This window comes from Physella acuta, unplaced genomic scaffold (genome assembly GCF_028476545.2).
Source record: "Physella acuta isolate Inbredline_101_S28 unplaced genomic scaffold, ASM2847654v3 ptg000322l, whole genome shotgun sequence".
In the NCBI taxonomy this organism is placed as follows: Eukaryota; Metazoa; Mollusca; class Gastropoda; family Physidae; genus Physella; species Physella acuta.
Window position 1 is genome coordinate 331,895 of NW_026731841.1, and position 19,198 is coordinate 351,092.

The following is a 19,198-nucleotide window of genomic DNA, read 5'->3' on the forward strand; positions in this document are numbered from 1 at the left end:
TGTTAAATTTTGAGTAATTTCCGTTGACCGGAAGTAGTAATTTACGCTACTTCCGATTTCTCAAAAAACTAATGTAAATTTATTAAGTACTAATACTATTGCGCACTATTATACACACCTTTATTAGGCGTTCGCTTGGTGCGCAATTGTTTTTTACTGAGATTCTATTCTATTTTTAAAAGTTTCAGTATTTAAAATGGATTAAAAATCATAACTATATCCCCAGTTACCATCCCCTGTTGTTTTATATAAGAATATTCGAGAAAGTTTAGGGGAGATCACTACCGGTTTATTTTTTTGCACGATTACAATACTTTCTCTATACTACGTATATACGAGAAAGTAAAAAAAAAAGGCCGGCTTCCACTGCAATGTTTGAAGGTGGGTATTGGTCCAAATCTGACCACGTCATGAGTGCCCCAAGTCCCATGGGCCCCCGGGTAAATCTCAGACAGGGCCCCCCTCGCTATGTTTATCCCATTCTCCCGACCAACCAGCCCCCCCCCCCCCCCCCCCCCACACACCCTCCATGAGTCTGCTTGATTCTGAATGTTGTGAACTCACAGTATTTCACGTGTAACCGTCTGCCGGTCGACCTACTTTTAACGCAATCAATAAAATGATTAGACTCCCGACTACACAACGCGCGTGTACCTGGTGAGTACACCAGGTAGTCCGGCGTGCGTCTGACCCGCGGCACCTGTCGCGTGGATCAATTGCCGCCACATCCGCCCTGGGCGAGCAACATTTCAAACCAAAGAAACAAGAGCGCTATCGTCTGGCTTGCTGACACGTTTTAAACTGCCGGCTTCCTCTCTCTCGTCAGCACTGTTCTTCTCACAAACTTTTCCCCTGCTCAAGTTAAGGCCAGTTTCTTTTACACTTGTGTTAGCGTAGTGAATACGTTTTTAACTTCAACTTTTGATAATACAATTTCAACGTTTGGGCATCCAGAATTTCAATATCGTCTTTAAAAAAAATCACCGCCAAAAGTTTATTGATTTGACATAAAATTCTAACGGCTTAGGACTTAGGACAAATAGGGGTAATGGCCATGCATGACATCTGCGGAAGAGCAGACAGCCAACAGCATGACGTAGCAAGCTTTCTCTGCGGTACAGCACACCGCAGCAGCCCTCAGACCAAGACTGGTGACGTCAGACGGATGGACCAATCCGAATCGCGTGTTATTTCACACTGATGTGTTTCCGCATTGTTTACCTAATGGACCAGTTTGAGTAAAATAATCTAGCTTTAAGATCTCTGGAAACTTAACACTTTTCATTTGCTTTTCATTGATGGAATAGTGCGCTCCATGATCCTGGTAAGCTTTTTTTCAATTGATTTTAGAGGCCTAATTAAACAGCTTATTAATAAATCTAGCTAATTAACATTCCATGGTGTGTTGCCTGATTCCACTGCGTCTTTTAGTTTTCTCAAGGAGCTTTTGATATTTACATAAGTTGAATGTTCTGATGAACAAAATATTGATGAAACAATACAATTGCGTGATCAAAGTTTGCCCAAAGATGGTTGAAATCAATGACAGCGACTGTCTATGGCACCATGTTAGGATGTGACCCCCGCCCTTCAAAATGTCTGAACCCAGCACAAGTCCTGGCTTTGTTTCAATTAAATCCACCCAATGCTGATGACATATTCACGTCTTTAGAACACTGGTCCATTTCTGATGAGCCAAGTTTGTTTGTTTTTAAATCGCATCATCATCTGTCTCACTCCATTTGTCATTAGTCCTAGAGCAAGGCGAACTGGTTCAATGCATAACTAATGACGTGAGTGGGATAGTTTTCGTTATGGACGATGGCTGCTTGACCCCTACTTGACCCCATCTTGTCCCCATCTTACTTCTTACCCTAATCGCTAAAGCCTAACCTTTTCTTATTTAAACCGTGATGATACCGATGCTTCTGGCACCTATACTCCCTGCGATTTATGCAGTCAAGTGACGTGTAAACACAACACACAACACTCACTACACACAACACGTGATGGCTGAAAATGTTAAGTCTGGTTGAGAAGTCTATCAATGTATTCATCTTTTTGTGCCAGCAAATACATCGTCGTCTTAGAGATAACTGTACATTGTTATCTAATAGATAACTTGTACATTGTCGTAATAGAGATAACTGTACATTGTCGTCCTAGAGATAACTGTACATTGTCGTGATCGATCTCTGCGTTAAATATTTTCAGTCTTTGTTGGATAGATGTGGACAGTTAGCATGTTAATCCTGTAGTCCACTGGGCATATGTTAATCCAGTGGTCCACTGGGCATATGTTAATCCAGTGGTCCACTGGGCATATGTTAATCCTGTAGTCCACTGGGCATATGTTAATCCAGTGGTCCACTGGGCATATGTTAATCCAGTGGTCCACTGGGCATATGTTAATCCAGTGGTCCACTGGGCATATGTTAATCCTGTAGTCCACTGGGCATATGTTAATCCAGTGGTCCACTGGGCATATGTTAATCCAGTGGTCCACTGGGCATATGTTAATCCAGTGGTCCACTGGGCATATGTTAATCCAGTAGTCCACAGGGCATATGTTAATCCTCTAGTCCACTGGGCATATGTTAATCCAGTGGTCCACTGGGCATATGTTAATCCAGTGGTCCACTGGGCATATGTTAATCCAGTGGTCCACTGGGCATATGTTAATCCTGTAGCCACTATTACCCATTAATCTGCTGCAGCACATAAGGTCAGTTAGGCCGATCGCCATTCGCAGCCTCTGATGTTTGGACAACAAAAGTGTCAATATGGTCGTCAAGGCCAGTTAACTGGAGGGACAGGGGGGGGGGGGGGGGCTGGTCCAGTTAACTGGAGGGTCAGGGGGGGGGGGGCTGGTCCAGTTAACTGGAGGGACAGGGGGAGGCTGGTCCAGTTAACTGGAGGGACAGGGGGAGGCTTGTCCAGTTAACTGGAGGGACAGGGGGAGGCTTGTCCAGTTAACCTCATCGTTGGTGTCAGTCGAGGTCAGGTGTAGTGCAGGGTTCTATGTGTGAGCTGTACTTGGGTCAGGATGTGACCTGTAGCCTAAGCATGTCTATGACTAACCAGCAATGGCACATGTAATATAGATGCACATTCTCAGTCGAAATAGATCATAACAATACTAGACAAAATGAAAGGTCGTTTGTTCATTGTAGACAGTTGTTGAATTAGTTTAATGTCAAAATGGCACATAATTTTTGACATGTTTACACTAAGCTCTAGATGCTCTTGATAAACATCGTTGGGTCACTGAATAAAACAATAAAACAGCTTGTTAATGAATTACTAATTACATTTGCTGATGGATGCACCTGTTAATAAACTAAACATACACAGTTCAGAGGTCAGATGGCGTAGGTTACAACAACATTGACCTTACAAACTGATGAAAACGTTAGCCAACCATCCCACACAAAGAGAGTTGAGCAACCCTTTCAAATAAAGAGGGTTGGCCAGCCTCACACATGAAGAGGGTTGATCCGCCTCCCACATGTCAAATTACTTTTAAAAAATTGCAATGGGAGAGGGTTGTAGGTTTAGGTGTATGAGGTGTGACATCATTTTAAATTTAAAGGGTTAATGGGGCGGGCGTCTGAAGTTTTTGTGACGATTGGTGTGTGTGTGTGGGGGGGGGGGGGGGGGGGGGAGGGGGGGGGGGCGGAGAGTGGCCAAATTGCTTTAAAAAGCGTAATGTCATGGAGGAGAGATAACGATAGAAATATCCTTAATAAAGATTGGCTCTCTTCTTAGGTTTTTTAAAATTATCTTTTCTTAAAAGAAATGTGAAAATAAATAAAAATACTTTTCATTCAGCTGCTGATGAATGTGAAGAAAAATAAACCCAGCAATAGTAAAATTTCAATAAACAGATGTAGTCCTGCTATTTATAGCACATACAAAACTACATTACTTTCTCTTATACAGAGTATAGAGAAAGTATTGTAAAAAACCAAACGAGATTTCAAATGTTTTTGCCGTTTTACACGCCCCATGAACTCGATTATTTGAGTAATGTTTCAGTTTACTAGGCGAGCTTTCAAATAGAAGTATACGATTTTACACGGAGTTTAGATCTTATACTGAGATTACTTAAATTACCAATTGATTCGACGGTAAAACTGCACCAATCGCATCAGCCGGCACCACAGAAGTTGAGTGACCCATAGCGCCCCAAACTCCACCGTGAGCACTATGGCGCCTATGTTAGTTTAAAAAAGGCTATACACTAAAGACAGGGTAGGCTGCGATGATCGTTAACTAAATCGAATTAAGCATGTCTTCCCGCGTCCCGGTATGGTGTGATTTGACGCCCCGGGCTAATCGTGAGCACAAAGGCGCCTACGTTGGTTTTAAAGAGCACCCTGCATTGACTATACCAAACCAGCAACACGCGGTATGAGCACGCATGTACACAAATAAAGCAGAAAGTTTTCGGGAGATCACTCCCTCTTTATTTTTTTTATTCGCGCCGAATGTGCCCACGTTTTTCTTAAAAAATATATATCTGTCTGTGTTTAGTGCTTCAACACAATTCTAATGATCGCCCTAAGGCCTCTACAGTAAAAAGCTTGTGACGGACCAACCAATCAGTCATTGACTACACACAACGCATCCTTCCGGTTCATCTTTACCTTCAGCGTCGTGAAGTGGATCTATTTTTAGCTGCGGTGTTTTCGTTATTTTTGTGTGTGTGAGGAGGGGGAGGGAGGGGTGGAGAGGACAGTGAATGTTATTTGAAAGAAAAATGTAGATGCATGTTTAACAATGGAGAGTTGAATGGATGCTGACTATATTGTCAGACCCAATGTTTGTACACCCACCGTCGTTATACGAACAGTCAGTGGACCAGTCGTTATGATGCCGTAATAGATGTGAGATCAAACGGCAGGAAAATTTTGTAAAACTTCTAGACATCATCTCACATGGTGTCAGTGTCTCACCTGGCCTCAGTGTCATCTCACATGGTGTCAGTGTCATCTCACCTGGTGTCGGTGTCATCTCACCTGGTGTCAGTGTCATCTCACCTGTTGTCAGTATCATCTCACCTGGTGTCAGTGACATCTCCCCTGGTGTCAGTGTCTCATCTGGTGTCAGTATCATCTCACCTGGTGTCAGTGTCATCTCACCTGGTGTCAGTGTCATCTCACCAGGTGTCAGTGTAATCTCACCTGGTGTCAGTGTCATCTCACCTGGTGTCAGTGTAATCTCACCTGGTGTCAGTGTAATCTCACCTGGTGTCAGTGTGATCTCACCTGGTGTCAGTGTCTCACCTGGTGTCAGTGTCTCACCTGGTGTCAGTGTCTCACCTGGTAGCCGATCTCTAGGTATGGTTGTTTGGTGGTGAATTCGCTAGTGATAGGGGAAGTAGATTGGGGGTAACTATTTGCTCGTACATAGGGGAAGTAGAGTGGGGGTAACTATCTGCTCATACATAGGGGAAGTAGATTGGGGGTAACTATCTGCTCATACATAGAGGAAGTAGATTGGGGGTAACTATCTGCTTATACATAGGGGAGGTAGAGTGGACGTAACTATCTGCTCATACATAGGGAAGGTAGAGTGGAGGTTACTATCTGCTCATACATAGGGGAAGTAGAATGGGGGTAACTATCTGCTCATACATAGGGGAAGTAGAATGGGGGGTAACTATCTGCTCATACATAGGGGAAGTAGAGTGGAGGTAACTATCTGCTCATATATAGGGGAAGTAGAGTGGAGGTACCGCTCTGGTACCTATCTGCTCATACTATCCTGAGTATCCACAACCAAAGTTCAAGCGTATGTGTAGTTTGAAAACGAATGAAAAGTTTTTATAAAATGTCAACAACACCGGCCTCTCCTGGCCCTTGACTTGTGCAACTGTGAGAAACTCACGTCTGCTTGTGTTACCCGGAAGTCGTGTCGCGCGCGACGTCCTCACTCAGACGTGAAGAAGGCAGCTCGCGGGTTTAGTAGCAAGTCAGGCAGACGTCAAGCAGGAAGGAGTTTGGTTGAGCACACACAAGGCGACACGAGTGTTGAAGACATTCATTTGTGTCGGTCACAACACAGTTTAGTCTGACATACAAGTGACAAGTGCTGGCAGTCTGTTGGTTTCAAACTACAAGTGTTGCTGTATGTGTTGGTTTCAAACGACAAGTGTTGCTGTGTTAGTTTCAAACGACAAGTGTTGCTGGCAGTCTGTTGGTTTCAAACTACAAGTGTTGCTGTATGTGTTGGTTTCAAACTTTTCTAGGTTCGTGGTATCACTCTTGGATTTCCATCTAATGACTTAGCTGCTAGTTAAGTATAGTTATAGTTTCAAATAATGTATATAGAAATAATACTTTTGAATGTCTAATTTTAACCTTATCAACCTCAATGACTTCGCTAACGCTAAAGCAGGCGATATTATTGTTATAAATATTAAATGTTTACCATAGGCGGAGCCAGTCTTTCACTATGAGGCGGGAGAAAACTTTATTTAAAGGCCTGTAAGGTTCGCGTACATATGTCGTGGGGGGGGGGGGGGGGTTAGGGCTTCCTTCCGATATTCGATCTTATCTAAAAATATAGGCCCTATATTAAGTAATATTAATATATTCCGAGTGTAAGAATTACAAACCCTCACACGCTGTGTTTACATCTGATAGCCTTACATCACCTTAGTTTTACTTCTTGACCTGCCGGCTACATTAAGATCTGCCAAAGTTCTCTGTGTTGGCCGGCACTTACACAGCATGATCAGTCCAGGAATAACTCTCTGATATAGGTTGCAGTTTATTCGGGTTTACATTTCGTCTCGCTTGTCTCTGTTTAGTTTTTTCTGTCTACCCGTCATATTCCGGGAGCTTGGGGGGGGGGGGGGGGCTTGTTGGACTTGTGAGAGGGGTGAGGAATGTTGAAACGTCACACTGTTGCGATAAAAAAAAGCATTGAAACACTTCCTTTTAGAAGCCTTTTTTCATTAAAAAAAACACCGTTTGTTTAAATTATTATGGTAATTATTATCATTTAAAAAAAATTTAGTAAGCCTATTGGAATTTACCACACAAGGGAAACTACTTGTTAATAGTTTCGGCGAAATTGGTTATATCCCCTGATGGAAAATTAGTGTAGAGTGGGTGGTCACTATACGTATGATGTCATGGTAGTGGGGGGGGGGGGGGGGGGGGGGTTTGACCAGAATTTCTTGCAGGCATCTCTTGGGGGGGGGGGGCGGTTTAAAAAAAAGGATGATATCCTTTATTTATAGAGGATCTAATAATCTTCTCGACCGTTAGGTATCAGAGCTGTTACAGATTACATTCGACAACATGGGAAGTTTCGTGTCTGTATCAAACCCGTCAAGGTTATAGCAGTCACTGGATTTTGTATCCCAACACCCCCCCCCCCCCCAAATCAACCGGACACGTGTTACCATCGTTGTTAGCACTAGTCCTGGGTAAATAGTCAAAGTGTTGCAGTGCCATAGCCATGTTCTGTCTTCTGTGTTAGAAATTCACCTCCCTCCATTAATTTTTCTATAATTAAATAATTACCTTAATGTCTTCCAATATTACATTATCAATGGAGCCTTCAAGTTCATATTGATTTTTTATCTCCAGATTTGAATCCAGTTTTTAAATACAAATTTGGACAAAGATAACGGCAAGGAACTGAAAAAACTGAATTATCCCCCTTGCCAAGATGCCCATAGAGTTCATAGATTTGGAGGAGTTAGTCAAAAGTTATGCCGAGGATTTTTTAGACAACGATCAGAAGAAACATGCGGACTTAAAGAACCCAGTCATAGACTGGAACAAGATGCACGTCATCTATGGTGAGTATGTGGTGCCAACAGTTAATGATTGCTCATAGCAGAGTTGTAGGACGTTGACAGGAATACCGTCTAGGTACATCAGCTCTAAATTATAATTTGTTTTAAATAAAAAGCCAGTCAATTTAGTATAATTTTTAAATAACTTTTGAGTGAAACTGGTGAGACCACATAAGCCTTACACCAAGTCTCACCATCCCATGTTATATAACATGTACAATATGTATGCATGTAACAGGTGAGACCATATGAGACTTACACCAAGTCTCACCATCCCATGTTATATAACATGTACAATATGTATGCATGTAACAGGTGAGACCATATGAGACTTACACCAAGTCTCACCATCCAATGTTATATAACGTGTGTACAATATGTATGCATGTAACAGGTGAGACCAAGTACACGAGACCTGAGGTCCCACCACAGCCGACCGCCCATGTTTTGTTCTGTGCCAACTTTGCCAACAACACACCCAACAACCAGACGTACACCCTGCGGACAGAGAGGAGGACACGGTCCAGTAGTGAGATCTGCTTCATGAAGACCTTCACCTACGGCGTCAACATCCAGATGAAGCTGACCCCACCCAACCCCATCATAGAGGCGAATGCTGGCTTCATGTCAGAGATCACCAAACAGAAAGGTAGGTCACCACAGAGTAGGTCATGATACATGAGGGTAAGTCACCATAGAGGAGGTCACGACCCACGAGGGTAGGTCACCATAGAGAAGGTCATGACACACTAGGGTAGGTCACCATAGAGTAGGTCATGATACACGAGGGTAGGTCACCATACAGGAGTCATGACACACTAGGGTAAGTCACCATACCTGAGGGTAGATCAGCTCACAGGGTATGTAATATGCATAAAGGTAGTGTGATGATGAGGTTTTAGTGCATATACATGAGTTAGGGAATGGACCCTTCTGGTTGGGAATCCTGACAGATTCTCGTGTTAAATTACACATATAACAACAGCTTCAGTAAACTCCAAATTAGGTGCATCATCACACAAATGTAGATCACAACACAGGATAATAAATGATCACAAAAGTGGGGGGATAGCTAACAGTTACTAACACAGACAATCTTTACTACCATACAACAAATGATCTTTACTAATACACAACATATGATCTTGATTGAAATAATTTTAAGTAGTATAACTGAATGATATATATCCCCACTCATGCAAGTATTCAAATTGATGAAATTCTTACACTTAGAAATATATGAAAATCTAATTGTGAAGTGTTGACATAATTTATTAGTACTTGAGAAATGTGATTGTTAACTAATGAAATGTCATGCATACTGACCCAGCCTACAGTGCCACTAACTTGAAATGTCATGTGTACTGACAGTGCCACTAACTATAAATGTCATGTGTACTGATAGTGCCACTAACTTTAAATGTCATGTGTACTGACAGTGCCACTAACTATAAATGTCATGTGTACTGATAGTGCCACTAACTTTAAATGTCATGTGTACTGATAGTGCCACTAACTTTAAATGTCATGTGTACTGACAGTGCCACTAACTTGAAATGTCATGTGTACTGACAGTGCCACTAACTATAAATGTCATGTGTACTGATAGTGCCACTAACTTTAAATGTCATGTGTACTGACAGTGCCACTAACTTGAAATGTCATGTGTACTGACAGTGCCACTAACTATAAATGTCATGTGTACTGACCCAGCCTACAGTGCCACTAACTTTAAATGTCATGTGTACTGACAGTGCCACTAACTATAAATGTCATGTGTACTGATAGTGCCACTAACTTTAAATGTCATGTGTACTGACAGTGCCACTAACTTGAAATGTCATGTGTACTGACAGTGCCACTAACTATAAATGTCATGTGTACTGACCCAGCCTACAGTGCCACTAACTTTAAATGTCATGTGTACTGACCCAGCCTACAGCGCCACTAACTTTAAATGTCATGTGTACTGACAGTGCCACTAACTTTAAATGTCATGTGTACTGACCCAGGCTACAGTGCCACTAACTTGAAATGTCATGTGTACTGACAGTGCCACTAACTATAAATGTCATGTGTACTGACAGTGCCACTAACTTTAAATGTCATGTGTACTGACAGTGCCACTAACTTGAAATGTCATGTGTACTGACAGTGCCACTAACTATAAATGTCATGTGTACTGACAGTGCCACTAACTTTAAATGTCATGTGTACTGACAGTGCCACTAACTATAAATGTCATGTGTACTGACAGTGCCACTAACTTTAAATGTCATGTGTACTGACAGTGCCACTAACTATAAATGTCATGTGTACTGACCCAGGCTAAAGTGCCACTAACTTTAAATGTCATGTGTACTGACAGTGCCACTAACTTTAAATGTCATGTGTACTGACAGTGCCACTAACTTTAAATGTCATGTGTACTGACAGTGCCACTAACTTTAAATGTCATGTGTACTGACAGTGCCACTAACTATAAATGTCATGTGTACTGACCCAGCCTACAGTGCCACTAACTTTAAATGTCATGTGTACTGACAGTGCCACTAACTTAAAATGTCATGTGTACTGACCCAGCCTACAGTGCCACTAACTTGAAATGTGATGTGTACTGACAGTGCCACTAACTTGAAATGTCATGTGTACTGACAGTGCCACTAACTTTAAATGTCATGTGTACTGACAGTGCCACTAACTTTAAATGTCATGTGTACTGACCCAGCCTACAGTGCCACTAACTTGAAATGTGATGTGTACTGACAGTGCCACTAACTTGAAATGTCATGTGTACTGACAGTGCCACTAACTTTAAATGTCATGTGTACTGACCCAGCCTACAGTGCCACTAACTTGAAATGTGATGTGTACTGACAGTGCCACTAACTTGAAATGTCATGTGTACTGACAGTGCCACTAACTTTAAATGTCATGTGTACTGACCCAGCCTACAGCGCCACTAACTTTAAATGTCATGTGTACTGACCCAGCCTACAGCGCCACTAACTTTAAATGTCATGTGTACTGACCCAGCCTACAGTGCCACTAACTATAAATGTCATGTGTACTGACAGTGCCACTAACTTTAAATGTCATGTGTACTGACAGTGCCACTAACTATAAATGTCATGTGTACTGACAGTGCCACTAACTTTAAATGTCATGTGTACTGACCCAGCCTACAGCGCCACTAACTATAAATGTCATGTGTACTGACAGTGCCACTAACTTTAAATGTCATGTGTACTAACAGTGCCACTAACTATAAATGTCATGTGTACTGACAGTGCCACTAACTATAAATGTCATGTGTACTGACCCAGCCTACAGTGCCACTAACTATAAATGTCATGTGTACTGACAGTGCCACTAACTTTAAATGTCATGTGTACTGACAGTGCCACTAACTATAAATGTCATGTGTACTGACAGTGCCACTAACTATAAATGTAATGTGTACTGACAGTGCCACTAACTTTAAATGTCATGTGTACTGACAGTGCCACTAACTTTAAATGTCATGTGTACTAACAGTGCCACTAACTTTAAATGTCATGTGTACTGACAGTGCCACTAACTTTAAATGTCATGTGTACTGACCCAGGCTAAAGTGCCACTAACTTTAAATGTCATGTGTACTGACAGTGCCACTAACTTTAAATGTCATGTGTACTGACCCAGCCTACAGTGCCACTAACTTGAAATGTGATGTGTACTGACAGTGCCTCTAACTTGAAATGTCATGTGTACTGACAGTGCCACTAACTTTAAATGTCATGTGTACTGACCCAGCCTACAGCGCCACTAACTTTAAATGTCATGTGTACTGACCCAGCCTACAGTGCCACTAACTATAAATGTCATGTGTACTGACAGTGCCACTAACTATAAATGTCATGTGTACTGACCCAGCCTACAGTGCCACTAACTATAAATGTCATGTGTACTGACAGTGCCACTAACTATAAATGTCATGTGTACTGACCCAGCCTACAGTGCCACTAACTTTAAATGTCAGGTGTACTAACAGTGCCACTAACTTTAAATGTCATGTGTACTGACAGTGTCACTAACTTTAAATGTCATGTGTACTGACCCAGGCTACAGTGCCACTAACTTGAAATGTCATGTGTACTAACAGTGCCACTAACTTTAAATGTCATGTGTACTGACAGTGCCACTAACTATAAATGTCATGTGTACTGACCCAGGCTACAGTGCCACTAACTTTAAATGTCATGTGTACTGACAGTGCCACTAACTTTAAATGTCATGTGTACTGACGGTGCCACTAACTTTAAATGTCATGTGTACTGACAGTGCCACTAACTTTAAATGTCATGTGTACTAACAGTACCACTAACTTTAAATGTCATGTGTACTGACAGTGCCACTAACTATAAATGTCATGTGTACTGACAGTGCCACTAACTTTAAATGTCATGTGTACTGACCCAGGCTACAGTGCCACTAACTTAAAATGTCATGTGTACTGACAGTGCCACTAACTTTAAATGTCATGTGTACTGACCCAGCCTACAGTGCCACTAACTTGAAATGTGATGTGTACTGACAGTGCCACTAACTTGAAATGTCATGTGTACTGACAGTGCCACTAACTTTAAATGTCATGTGTACTGACCCAGCCTACAGTGCCACTAACTATAAATGTCATGTGTACTGACAGTGCCACTAACTTTAAATGTCATGTGTACTGACAGTGCCACTAACTATAAATGTCATGTGTACTGACAGTGCCACTAACTTTAAATGTCATGTGTACTGACCCAGCCTACAGCGCCACTAACTATAAATGTCATGTGTACTGACAGTGCCACTAACTTTAAATGTCATGTGTACTGACAGTGCCACTAACTATAAATGTCATGTGTACTGACAGTGCCACTAACTTTAAATGTCATGTGTACTGACAGTGCCACTAACTTTAAATGTCATGTGTACTAACAGTGCCACTAACTTGAAATGTCATGTGTACTGACAGTGCCACTAACTTTAAATGTCATGTGTACTGACCCAGGCTAAAGTGCCACTAACTTTAAATGTCATGTGTACTGACAGTGCCACTAACTATAAATGTCATGTGTACTGACAGTGCCACTAACTTTAAATGTCATGTGTACTGACAGTGCCACTAACTATAAATGTCATGTGTACTGACAGTGCCACTAACTTTAAATGTCATGTGTACTGACCCAGCCTACAGCGCCACTAACTATAAATGTCATGTGTACTGACAGTGCCACTAACTTTAAATGTCATGTGTACTGACAGTGCCACTAACTATAAATGTCATGTGTACTGACAGTGCCACTAACTTTAAATGTCATGTGTACTGACAGTGCCACTAACTTTAAATGTCATGTGTACTAACAGTGCCACTAACTTGAAATGTCATGTGTACTGACAGTGCCACTAACTTTAAATGTCATGTGTACTGACCCAGGCTAAAGTGCCACTAACTTTAAATGTCATGTGTACTGACAGTGCCACTAACTTTAAATGTCATGTGTACTGACAGTGCCACTAACTTTAAATGTCATGTGTACTAACAGTGCCACTAACTTGAAATGTCATGTGTACTGACAGTGCCACTAACTTTAAATGTCATGTGTACTGACCCAGGCTAAAGTGCCACTAACTTTAAATGTCATGTGTACTAACAGTGCCACTAACTTGAAATGTCATGTGTACTGACAGTGCCACTAACTTTAAATGTCATGTGTACTGACCCAGGCTAAAGTGCCACTAACTTTAAATGTCATGTGTACTGACCCAGCCTACAGTGCCACTAACTTGAAATGTGATGTGTACTGACAGTGCCACTAACTTGAAATGTCATGTGTACTGACAGTGCCACTAACTTTAAATGTCATGTGTACTGACCCAGCCTACAGCGCCACTAACTTTAAATGTCATGTGTACTGACCCAGCCTACAGTGCCACTAACTATAAATGTCATGTGTACTGACAGTGCCACTAACTATAAATGTCATGTGTACTGACCCAGGCTACAGTGCCACTAACTATAAATGTCATGTGTACTGACAGTGCCACTAACTATAAATGTCATGTGTACTGACCCAGCCTACAGTGCCACTAACTATAAATATCATGTGTACTGACAGTGCCACTAACTATAAATGTCATGTGTACTGACCCAGGCTACAGTGCCACTAACTATAAATGTCATGTGTACTGACAGTGCCACTAACTATAAATGTCATGTGTACTGACCCAGCCTACAGTGCCACTAACTATAAATGTCATGTGTACTGACCCAGCCTACAGTGCCACTAACTTTAAATGTCATGTGTACTAACAGTGCCACTAACTTTAAATGTCATGTGTACTGACAGTGCCACTAACTTTAAATGTCATGTGTACTGACAGTGCCACTAACTTTAAATGTCATGTGTACTGACCCAGCCTACAGTGCCACTAACTTTAAATGTCATGTGTACTAACAGTGCCACTAACTTTAAATGTCATGTGTAGTGACAGTGCCACTAACTTTAAATGTCATGCATACTGACCCAGGCTACAGTGCCACTAACTTGAAATGTCATGTCTACTGACAGTGCCACTAACTTTAAATGTCATGTGTACTGACCCAGGCTAAAGTGCCACTAACTTAAAATGTCATGTGTACTAACAGTGCCACTAACTTTAAATGTCATGTGTATTGACCCAGGCTACAGTGCCACCAATGAGCAGGAACTGACCTGGGCAGTGGACAGCGAGATCTCTGTTCCACCTGGATACAAGACCAAGGCTGAGCTGGTCTTCACAGAGGATGACTTTAATGGGGACTTTGAGATTCTCACAACATTTGAAGGAAAGGTACGACTAACTTAGCTTCATTTCTCACACATAGCTAAATCTATGTACTTAAAATATTGCTTAAAATGTATGTAGATACTATATCTAGATATTTAAATTTTATCATATATTATATACATTTTATTATTGGATACACTTGTATACTTCTAGCATTCTAAAATCATGTGTTTGGTGAGAACAGTTATAGAAAGAATAAAGTATTAACTACAAGCTAATGAAGATCACTCTATCATTTAAATGAAACATTTGTCAGTTAAAACTGTAAAAATTCCTGTTTGTTTCAGATTCTGGTGACTTATGAGAGCAAGAAGAGCAGGGACCATATATCAACTGTCACGGTGCATGTGGCCAAAGTTTTCAACTCCAAATCAGGCTTCACGTTAGACGATACAGGACGACCAACTTTCTTAGTGAGGGGCGTGTGCAAGTGTCGGTTTGGTGTAGAGCAGAATGTCAACTTGACAGAGACACCACTCAACCAGTGATAACAAAACTGTTAGATCCTATCTAATTTTAAATAATCTTCAGCTTCTAGCTAACTTACACAAAAGAAGTAACTCTATGACCTGTACAAGTTTTAAAGAACGCTGTTTTGGCTGCAATTTGTCCAGTGGTTTATTTTCGTCTGTCTGTAGGCCCACACAGGTGCAGACAGCTTTACACAGAAACGTCTTCCGTGTCAAAAAGGATGGGTCAGTTATGTTAATTAATTTTAATTAGTTTACAGGTACCAATCATTAGCACACCTCCTATATTTAAAAAAAATGTAAACTATTTTTTAGCACACACATTTTAAGTTGAGTCATACATCAACAGACAACTATGACTTTTTTTGCACAATTTTAGAAATTTTAATAACATAGATTTTAAATGTCTTTTTGTTAAAAACAAGTACAAATTAAACAAAAAAATATTCAAAACAGTTACATACATATGTATTGAGTTTTACTTGTAATTCTATATGCAATAGTTCATTCAACAGTTGATTGTAAATTTTGCTTATACAAATTTTTAATGTAAAAAAAACATAAGTTGTGAATTATAAACATTTATTTTTATAATTTTATTCTGTCTGTTTTACTACTGTATATTTTTTAGTAATTAAAATATTTACATTTGTCAATAATGAAAGAATAAAAATATCTTCCCATAAAAGATGTTGTAGTCAGTAGGTCTATGTGGAGAGTGGGATAAGACTGTCGCAATAGAATTTATTTTACCATTTAGCTCTGGAAATGTATTTTTAATTTGAAAACAAATGTAATAAAACATCTTAGAAAAATTAAGTCAGTGTCAATTAGAAAAAAATGTATGTTTAATAATATGACACTTTTTTAATATTAAGTTTAATTTTAAATTATATTTTATAAAGTTATGCAACTATACTTTACTTTGGTACTACAATAGCCAAAAGGCTAATTTATTCCAAAATAAAATGACAGCATATATGAGCAAAAAAAAAAACTGAATCTAATTTTTTTTGTAAGCATTGTTAGCGTATAAACTAATAAAGAAATAAATATCATGTAGTAATTATGTTATCTCTTAACTAAATATAGAGAAAAATAAATTTTAAAATTGTTGCAAATCACAGTGGATAAATGTGTATACTTGTAAATTATTGCCTGTATATTTAAAAGAGTAGTTTTTACCTTTTTAAATTTCAGTGTAATCATTCAGAAGATATGAATAATAATACTGAACTTTGCTATAGATAAGATTTCAATAATTAAAATTGCTTAATAATACTCTTTTATCATATGTCCATTATTTAGGTGTCGATATTGTTTCAACATGGTTCTTTGTTTATCTTGCAAATTATTCTTATAATGACAATCTCAATACCAGTTTCTTTACTTTAATTTGATGCCATAAAATAGGCCTATTTAAAAAAAATAATTTGATTATCTTAATTTTAAATAAATTAATTGAAATCTGTATTACTGAATCAGGTGGAAATTACGTAGATCCTAAATGCAGCCTCTATTATATTGTGGTAGTGACCTAGACGTTTCATGCAGTCTCTAGGCTCCCTTCTCTGATATATTTCTCCCAAGATTGATAATGATCTTTTTTCTTGAGAAACATATAAATCCAACCATCTTCACCCTGTACAACAAAAATATACTTCTGTTAATGTAAAATTTTAAACAGAACTTACAATCAATTATCACCATTACATTGCACAGTTTTGGAAACATTGAAGGCTGTTGTTACAATTTTAGTTTTAATTTATTAAAATAAAATTTTAAAATATAGTTGCGGTATAAAAATAAAGCAAATGTTAAAATCTTGTGTAAAATGTGAAAGAACAGAACTTGCTTTAATATAAGATTCACTAGGGATGATGTCGTAAGGAAGAAGTTTGATCACCAGTCTGTAGTGGGCACCTTTCATGTCAGTATCTATTCCACCCTTGACTTCAAACACAATCCCTCTGCAAGTCAAGTCATTTAACATTTTTTTTAATCGACTAACAAGTAAATAAGTAGGTTGAGCTATGTGAATAACATAGTGAATTTTAATACTTAGGCCATAGGCTATACAATACAAATTTATAACAACCATTGTTCTATTTTTAAATCAATGATGTGTTTAGTGCTAACTTAATATTAAGCATACATTATACTTATACAATCAGATATCATCACTCTTTAGTACTATTTCATAATTTATAATTTAGATAACTTGATTTATAAATTAACCCTAGCAGTAAAAAAATTGATAGGTATAAATTATGTAAAACCTCAGCAGGCTGGATGCGTTATAGTATTTTCAACCAGAAAAAATAGATTAATGAAAGACACAAATGAGTTGACAACCTTGTGCTAAATTCAGGTGGCTCTATTGTGGCATTTTTAGCCTCAGGAAGGGGGTGTCGGTTGCCAGGAAATTTCATTATTTTAAATCCAGAGCTTTTTATTTTTAATCCATTCATCTTTATCTTAAGCCGCACAAATCCTTCTTTTGTTCCTTCGTCCACAGCTGTTCAAGCAGAAAAGTTAATGTTTGAGGTTAATATTATATACATTGTAAATGAAGTTATATCTCAATGTTTGCGCTGCAGATCCCAAATTTACAACAGATATTATCATCTATTATCATATATTATCTAGTTAGTAGACTAGTAAGTAGACGAAAAAAATTAAAGTAATAAAAATAGACTGCATTATTATTATATAGTGAGAGGACCTAATAAGTTGTAACATGATGACATAGGCATACATAACAATAACATATAGGCCTATATTACATAGATGAAGATCTATTCCATTTTTTACATACCCTATTGAGTCGCTATTTGACTTCATAGTCATACTAATACTATGTCGATTGTAAATCTATTTCTATAATTTTTCTATGCATATGCCATAATGAGATGACTATTATTAGGCCTATAGGCCTAGATAGATTAGGCCTAATAATTATAAATTATAAGGCCCCTGCCCTATACTACTTACTAATTAAATATTATTAATAAAATAATAACTATGATAATAAAGACCTAGTCTAGATCTATAGTAGAATAAGAATGTAGATCTAGCCTTTATTTAATACTAAAAGTATTAGCCCTAATAATAAATAATTCAATTATTAAATAATTAAATAATTTAATTTACAGTTTACAGGTAGGCCTAAAAAATTTTAAAAATAATATTTTATTAATTTATAATTTTAAATAATATTTAGATTAGGCCTAACTCTTTTTCAGACTTACAAAGTTACAAACATACCATAATCAGGCTCTTCTGCTGCTTGAGCCATTGTTAATTACAAAGAATTTATTTAGTTTAGAATCTAGATATCTAATATCAGGACTTGGTCTACTTCAGTAAAATACACTAAAATCTGTAAGTAGGAAGTGGACTTTGACAACACACAATACACAAAGCTACGATTTCTTTCGCTAACTCTCGTCTGTTAGCTTTATTTTTTCATGATACAGGGAAGTAACTGTGGAAAAAAAAACTTCGGCCTGATTGTTTTACTTTTGACCGTTTTTTAAAAAGAAACTCTCCCTTCGGGGTGGTCCATAAATGACGTCACACTCGTAAGGGGGGGGGGGGGTCCGTAATTTTGTGATGGTGTGTGATGAGGGGAGGGGAGAGGGTTCAGATGGTGGGACGTCACATATTTGCATTAACGAAAAGTAATGTTAGAAAACAAATTTTAGCCGTTATTGCGCGTTTTAGAAAACTGTTTTAATAAATTGTAATAGGAATTGATTAAAATACTCTATGTTGAGAGAGTTCAGACAAGATTTAAAAAAAAAATCGATGTTTTAAGAAAAATTAACTGCAATTTTGAGGGGGATTGTAGGCTGAGGTGTGACGCCATTTTAGGGTGGGGGGGGGGGGTCTGGTTTTTCGTGACGATGTGTGACGGAGGGAAGGGGGGGGGGGAGGTAAAAATCGTCAAAAAAAGCGTGACGTCATTTATGGATGACCCCTTCACGGTAAGTCTATTTTGGTTCCTAAAGCCAGCAAGTCTACCCGTCTCTTCCACGCATCGCCCCCC

At 39.0% G+C, this 19,198-nt stretch overlaps 2 protein-coding genes across 5 annotated transcripts; one reads left to right on the plus strand and one right to left on the minus strand.

The window, feature by feature from the left end:
• Positions 1-764: 764 nt before the first annotated feature.
• Positions 765-15,530, plus strand: LOC131940580 (uncharacterized). 3 transcript variants are annotated; one of them, XM_059299273.1, is made up of 5 exons: positions 765-1,324; positions 7,605-7,819; positions 8,211-8,465; positions 14,532-14,680; positions 14,965-15,526. In XM_059299273.1, the coding sequence occupies exons 2-5, from the start codon at positions 7,687-7,689 to the stop codon at positions 15,163-15,165; spliced, it is 738 nt and encodes a 245-aa protein (XP_059155256.1). In that variant the 5' UTR covers positions 765-1,324; positions 7,605-7,686; the 3' UTR covers positions 15,166-15,526. The 3 variants fall into 3 exon arrangements, with proteins under 3 accessions (XP_059155256.1, XP_059155257.1, XP_059155258.1); XM_059299274.1 differs by lacking the exon at positions 765-1,324 and adding an exon at positions 5,976-6,164 and having other exon boundaries at positions 14,965-15,529; XM_059299275.1 differs by lacking the exon at positions 765-1,324 and adding an exon at positions 6,163-6,253 and having other exon boundaries at positions 14,965-15,530.
• Positions 15,531-16,085: 555 nt separating this feature from the next.
• On the minus strand, positions 16,086-18,594 carry LOC131940581 (uncharacterized). 2 transcript variants are annotated; one of them, XM_059299276.1, is made up of 4 exons: positions 18,415-18,594; positions 17,503-17,665; positions 17,003-17,117; positions 16,086-16,789 (listed from the first exon to the last, which is right to left on the minus strand). In XM_059299276.1, the coding sequence occupies exons 1-4, from the start codon at positions 18,443-18,445 to the stop codon at positions 16,694-16,696; spliced, it is 405 nt and encodes a 134-aa protein (XP_059155259.1). In that variant the 5' UTR covers positions 18,446-18,594; the 3' UTR covers positions 16,086-16,693. The 2 variants fall into 2 exon arrangements, with proteins under 2 accessions (XP_059155259.1, XP_059155260.1); XM_059299277.1 differs by lacking the exon at positions 18,415-18,594 and adding an exon at positions 17,966-18,083.
• Positions 18,595-19,198: the final 604 nt, after the last annotated feature.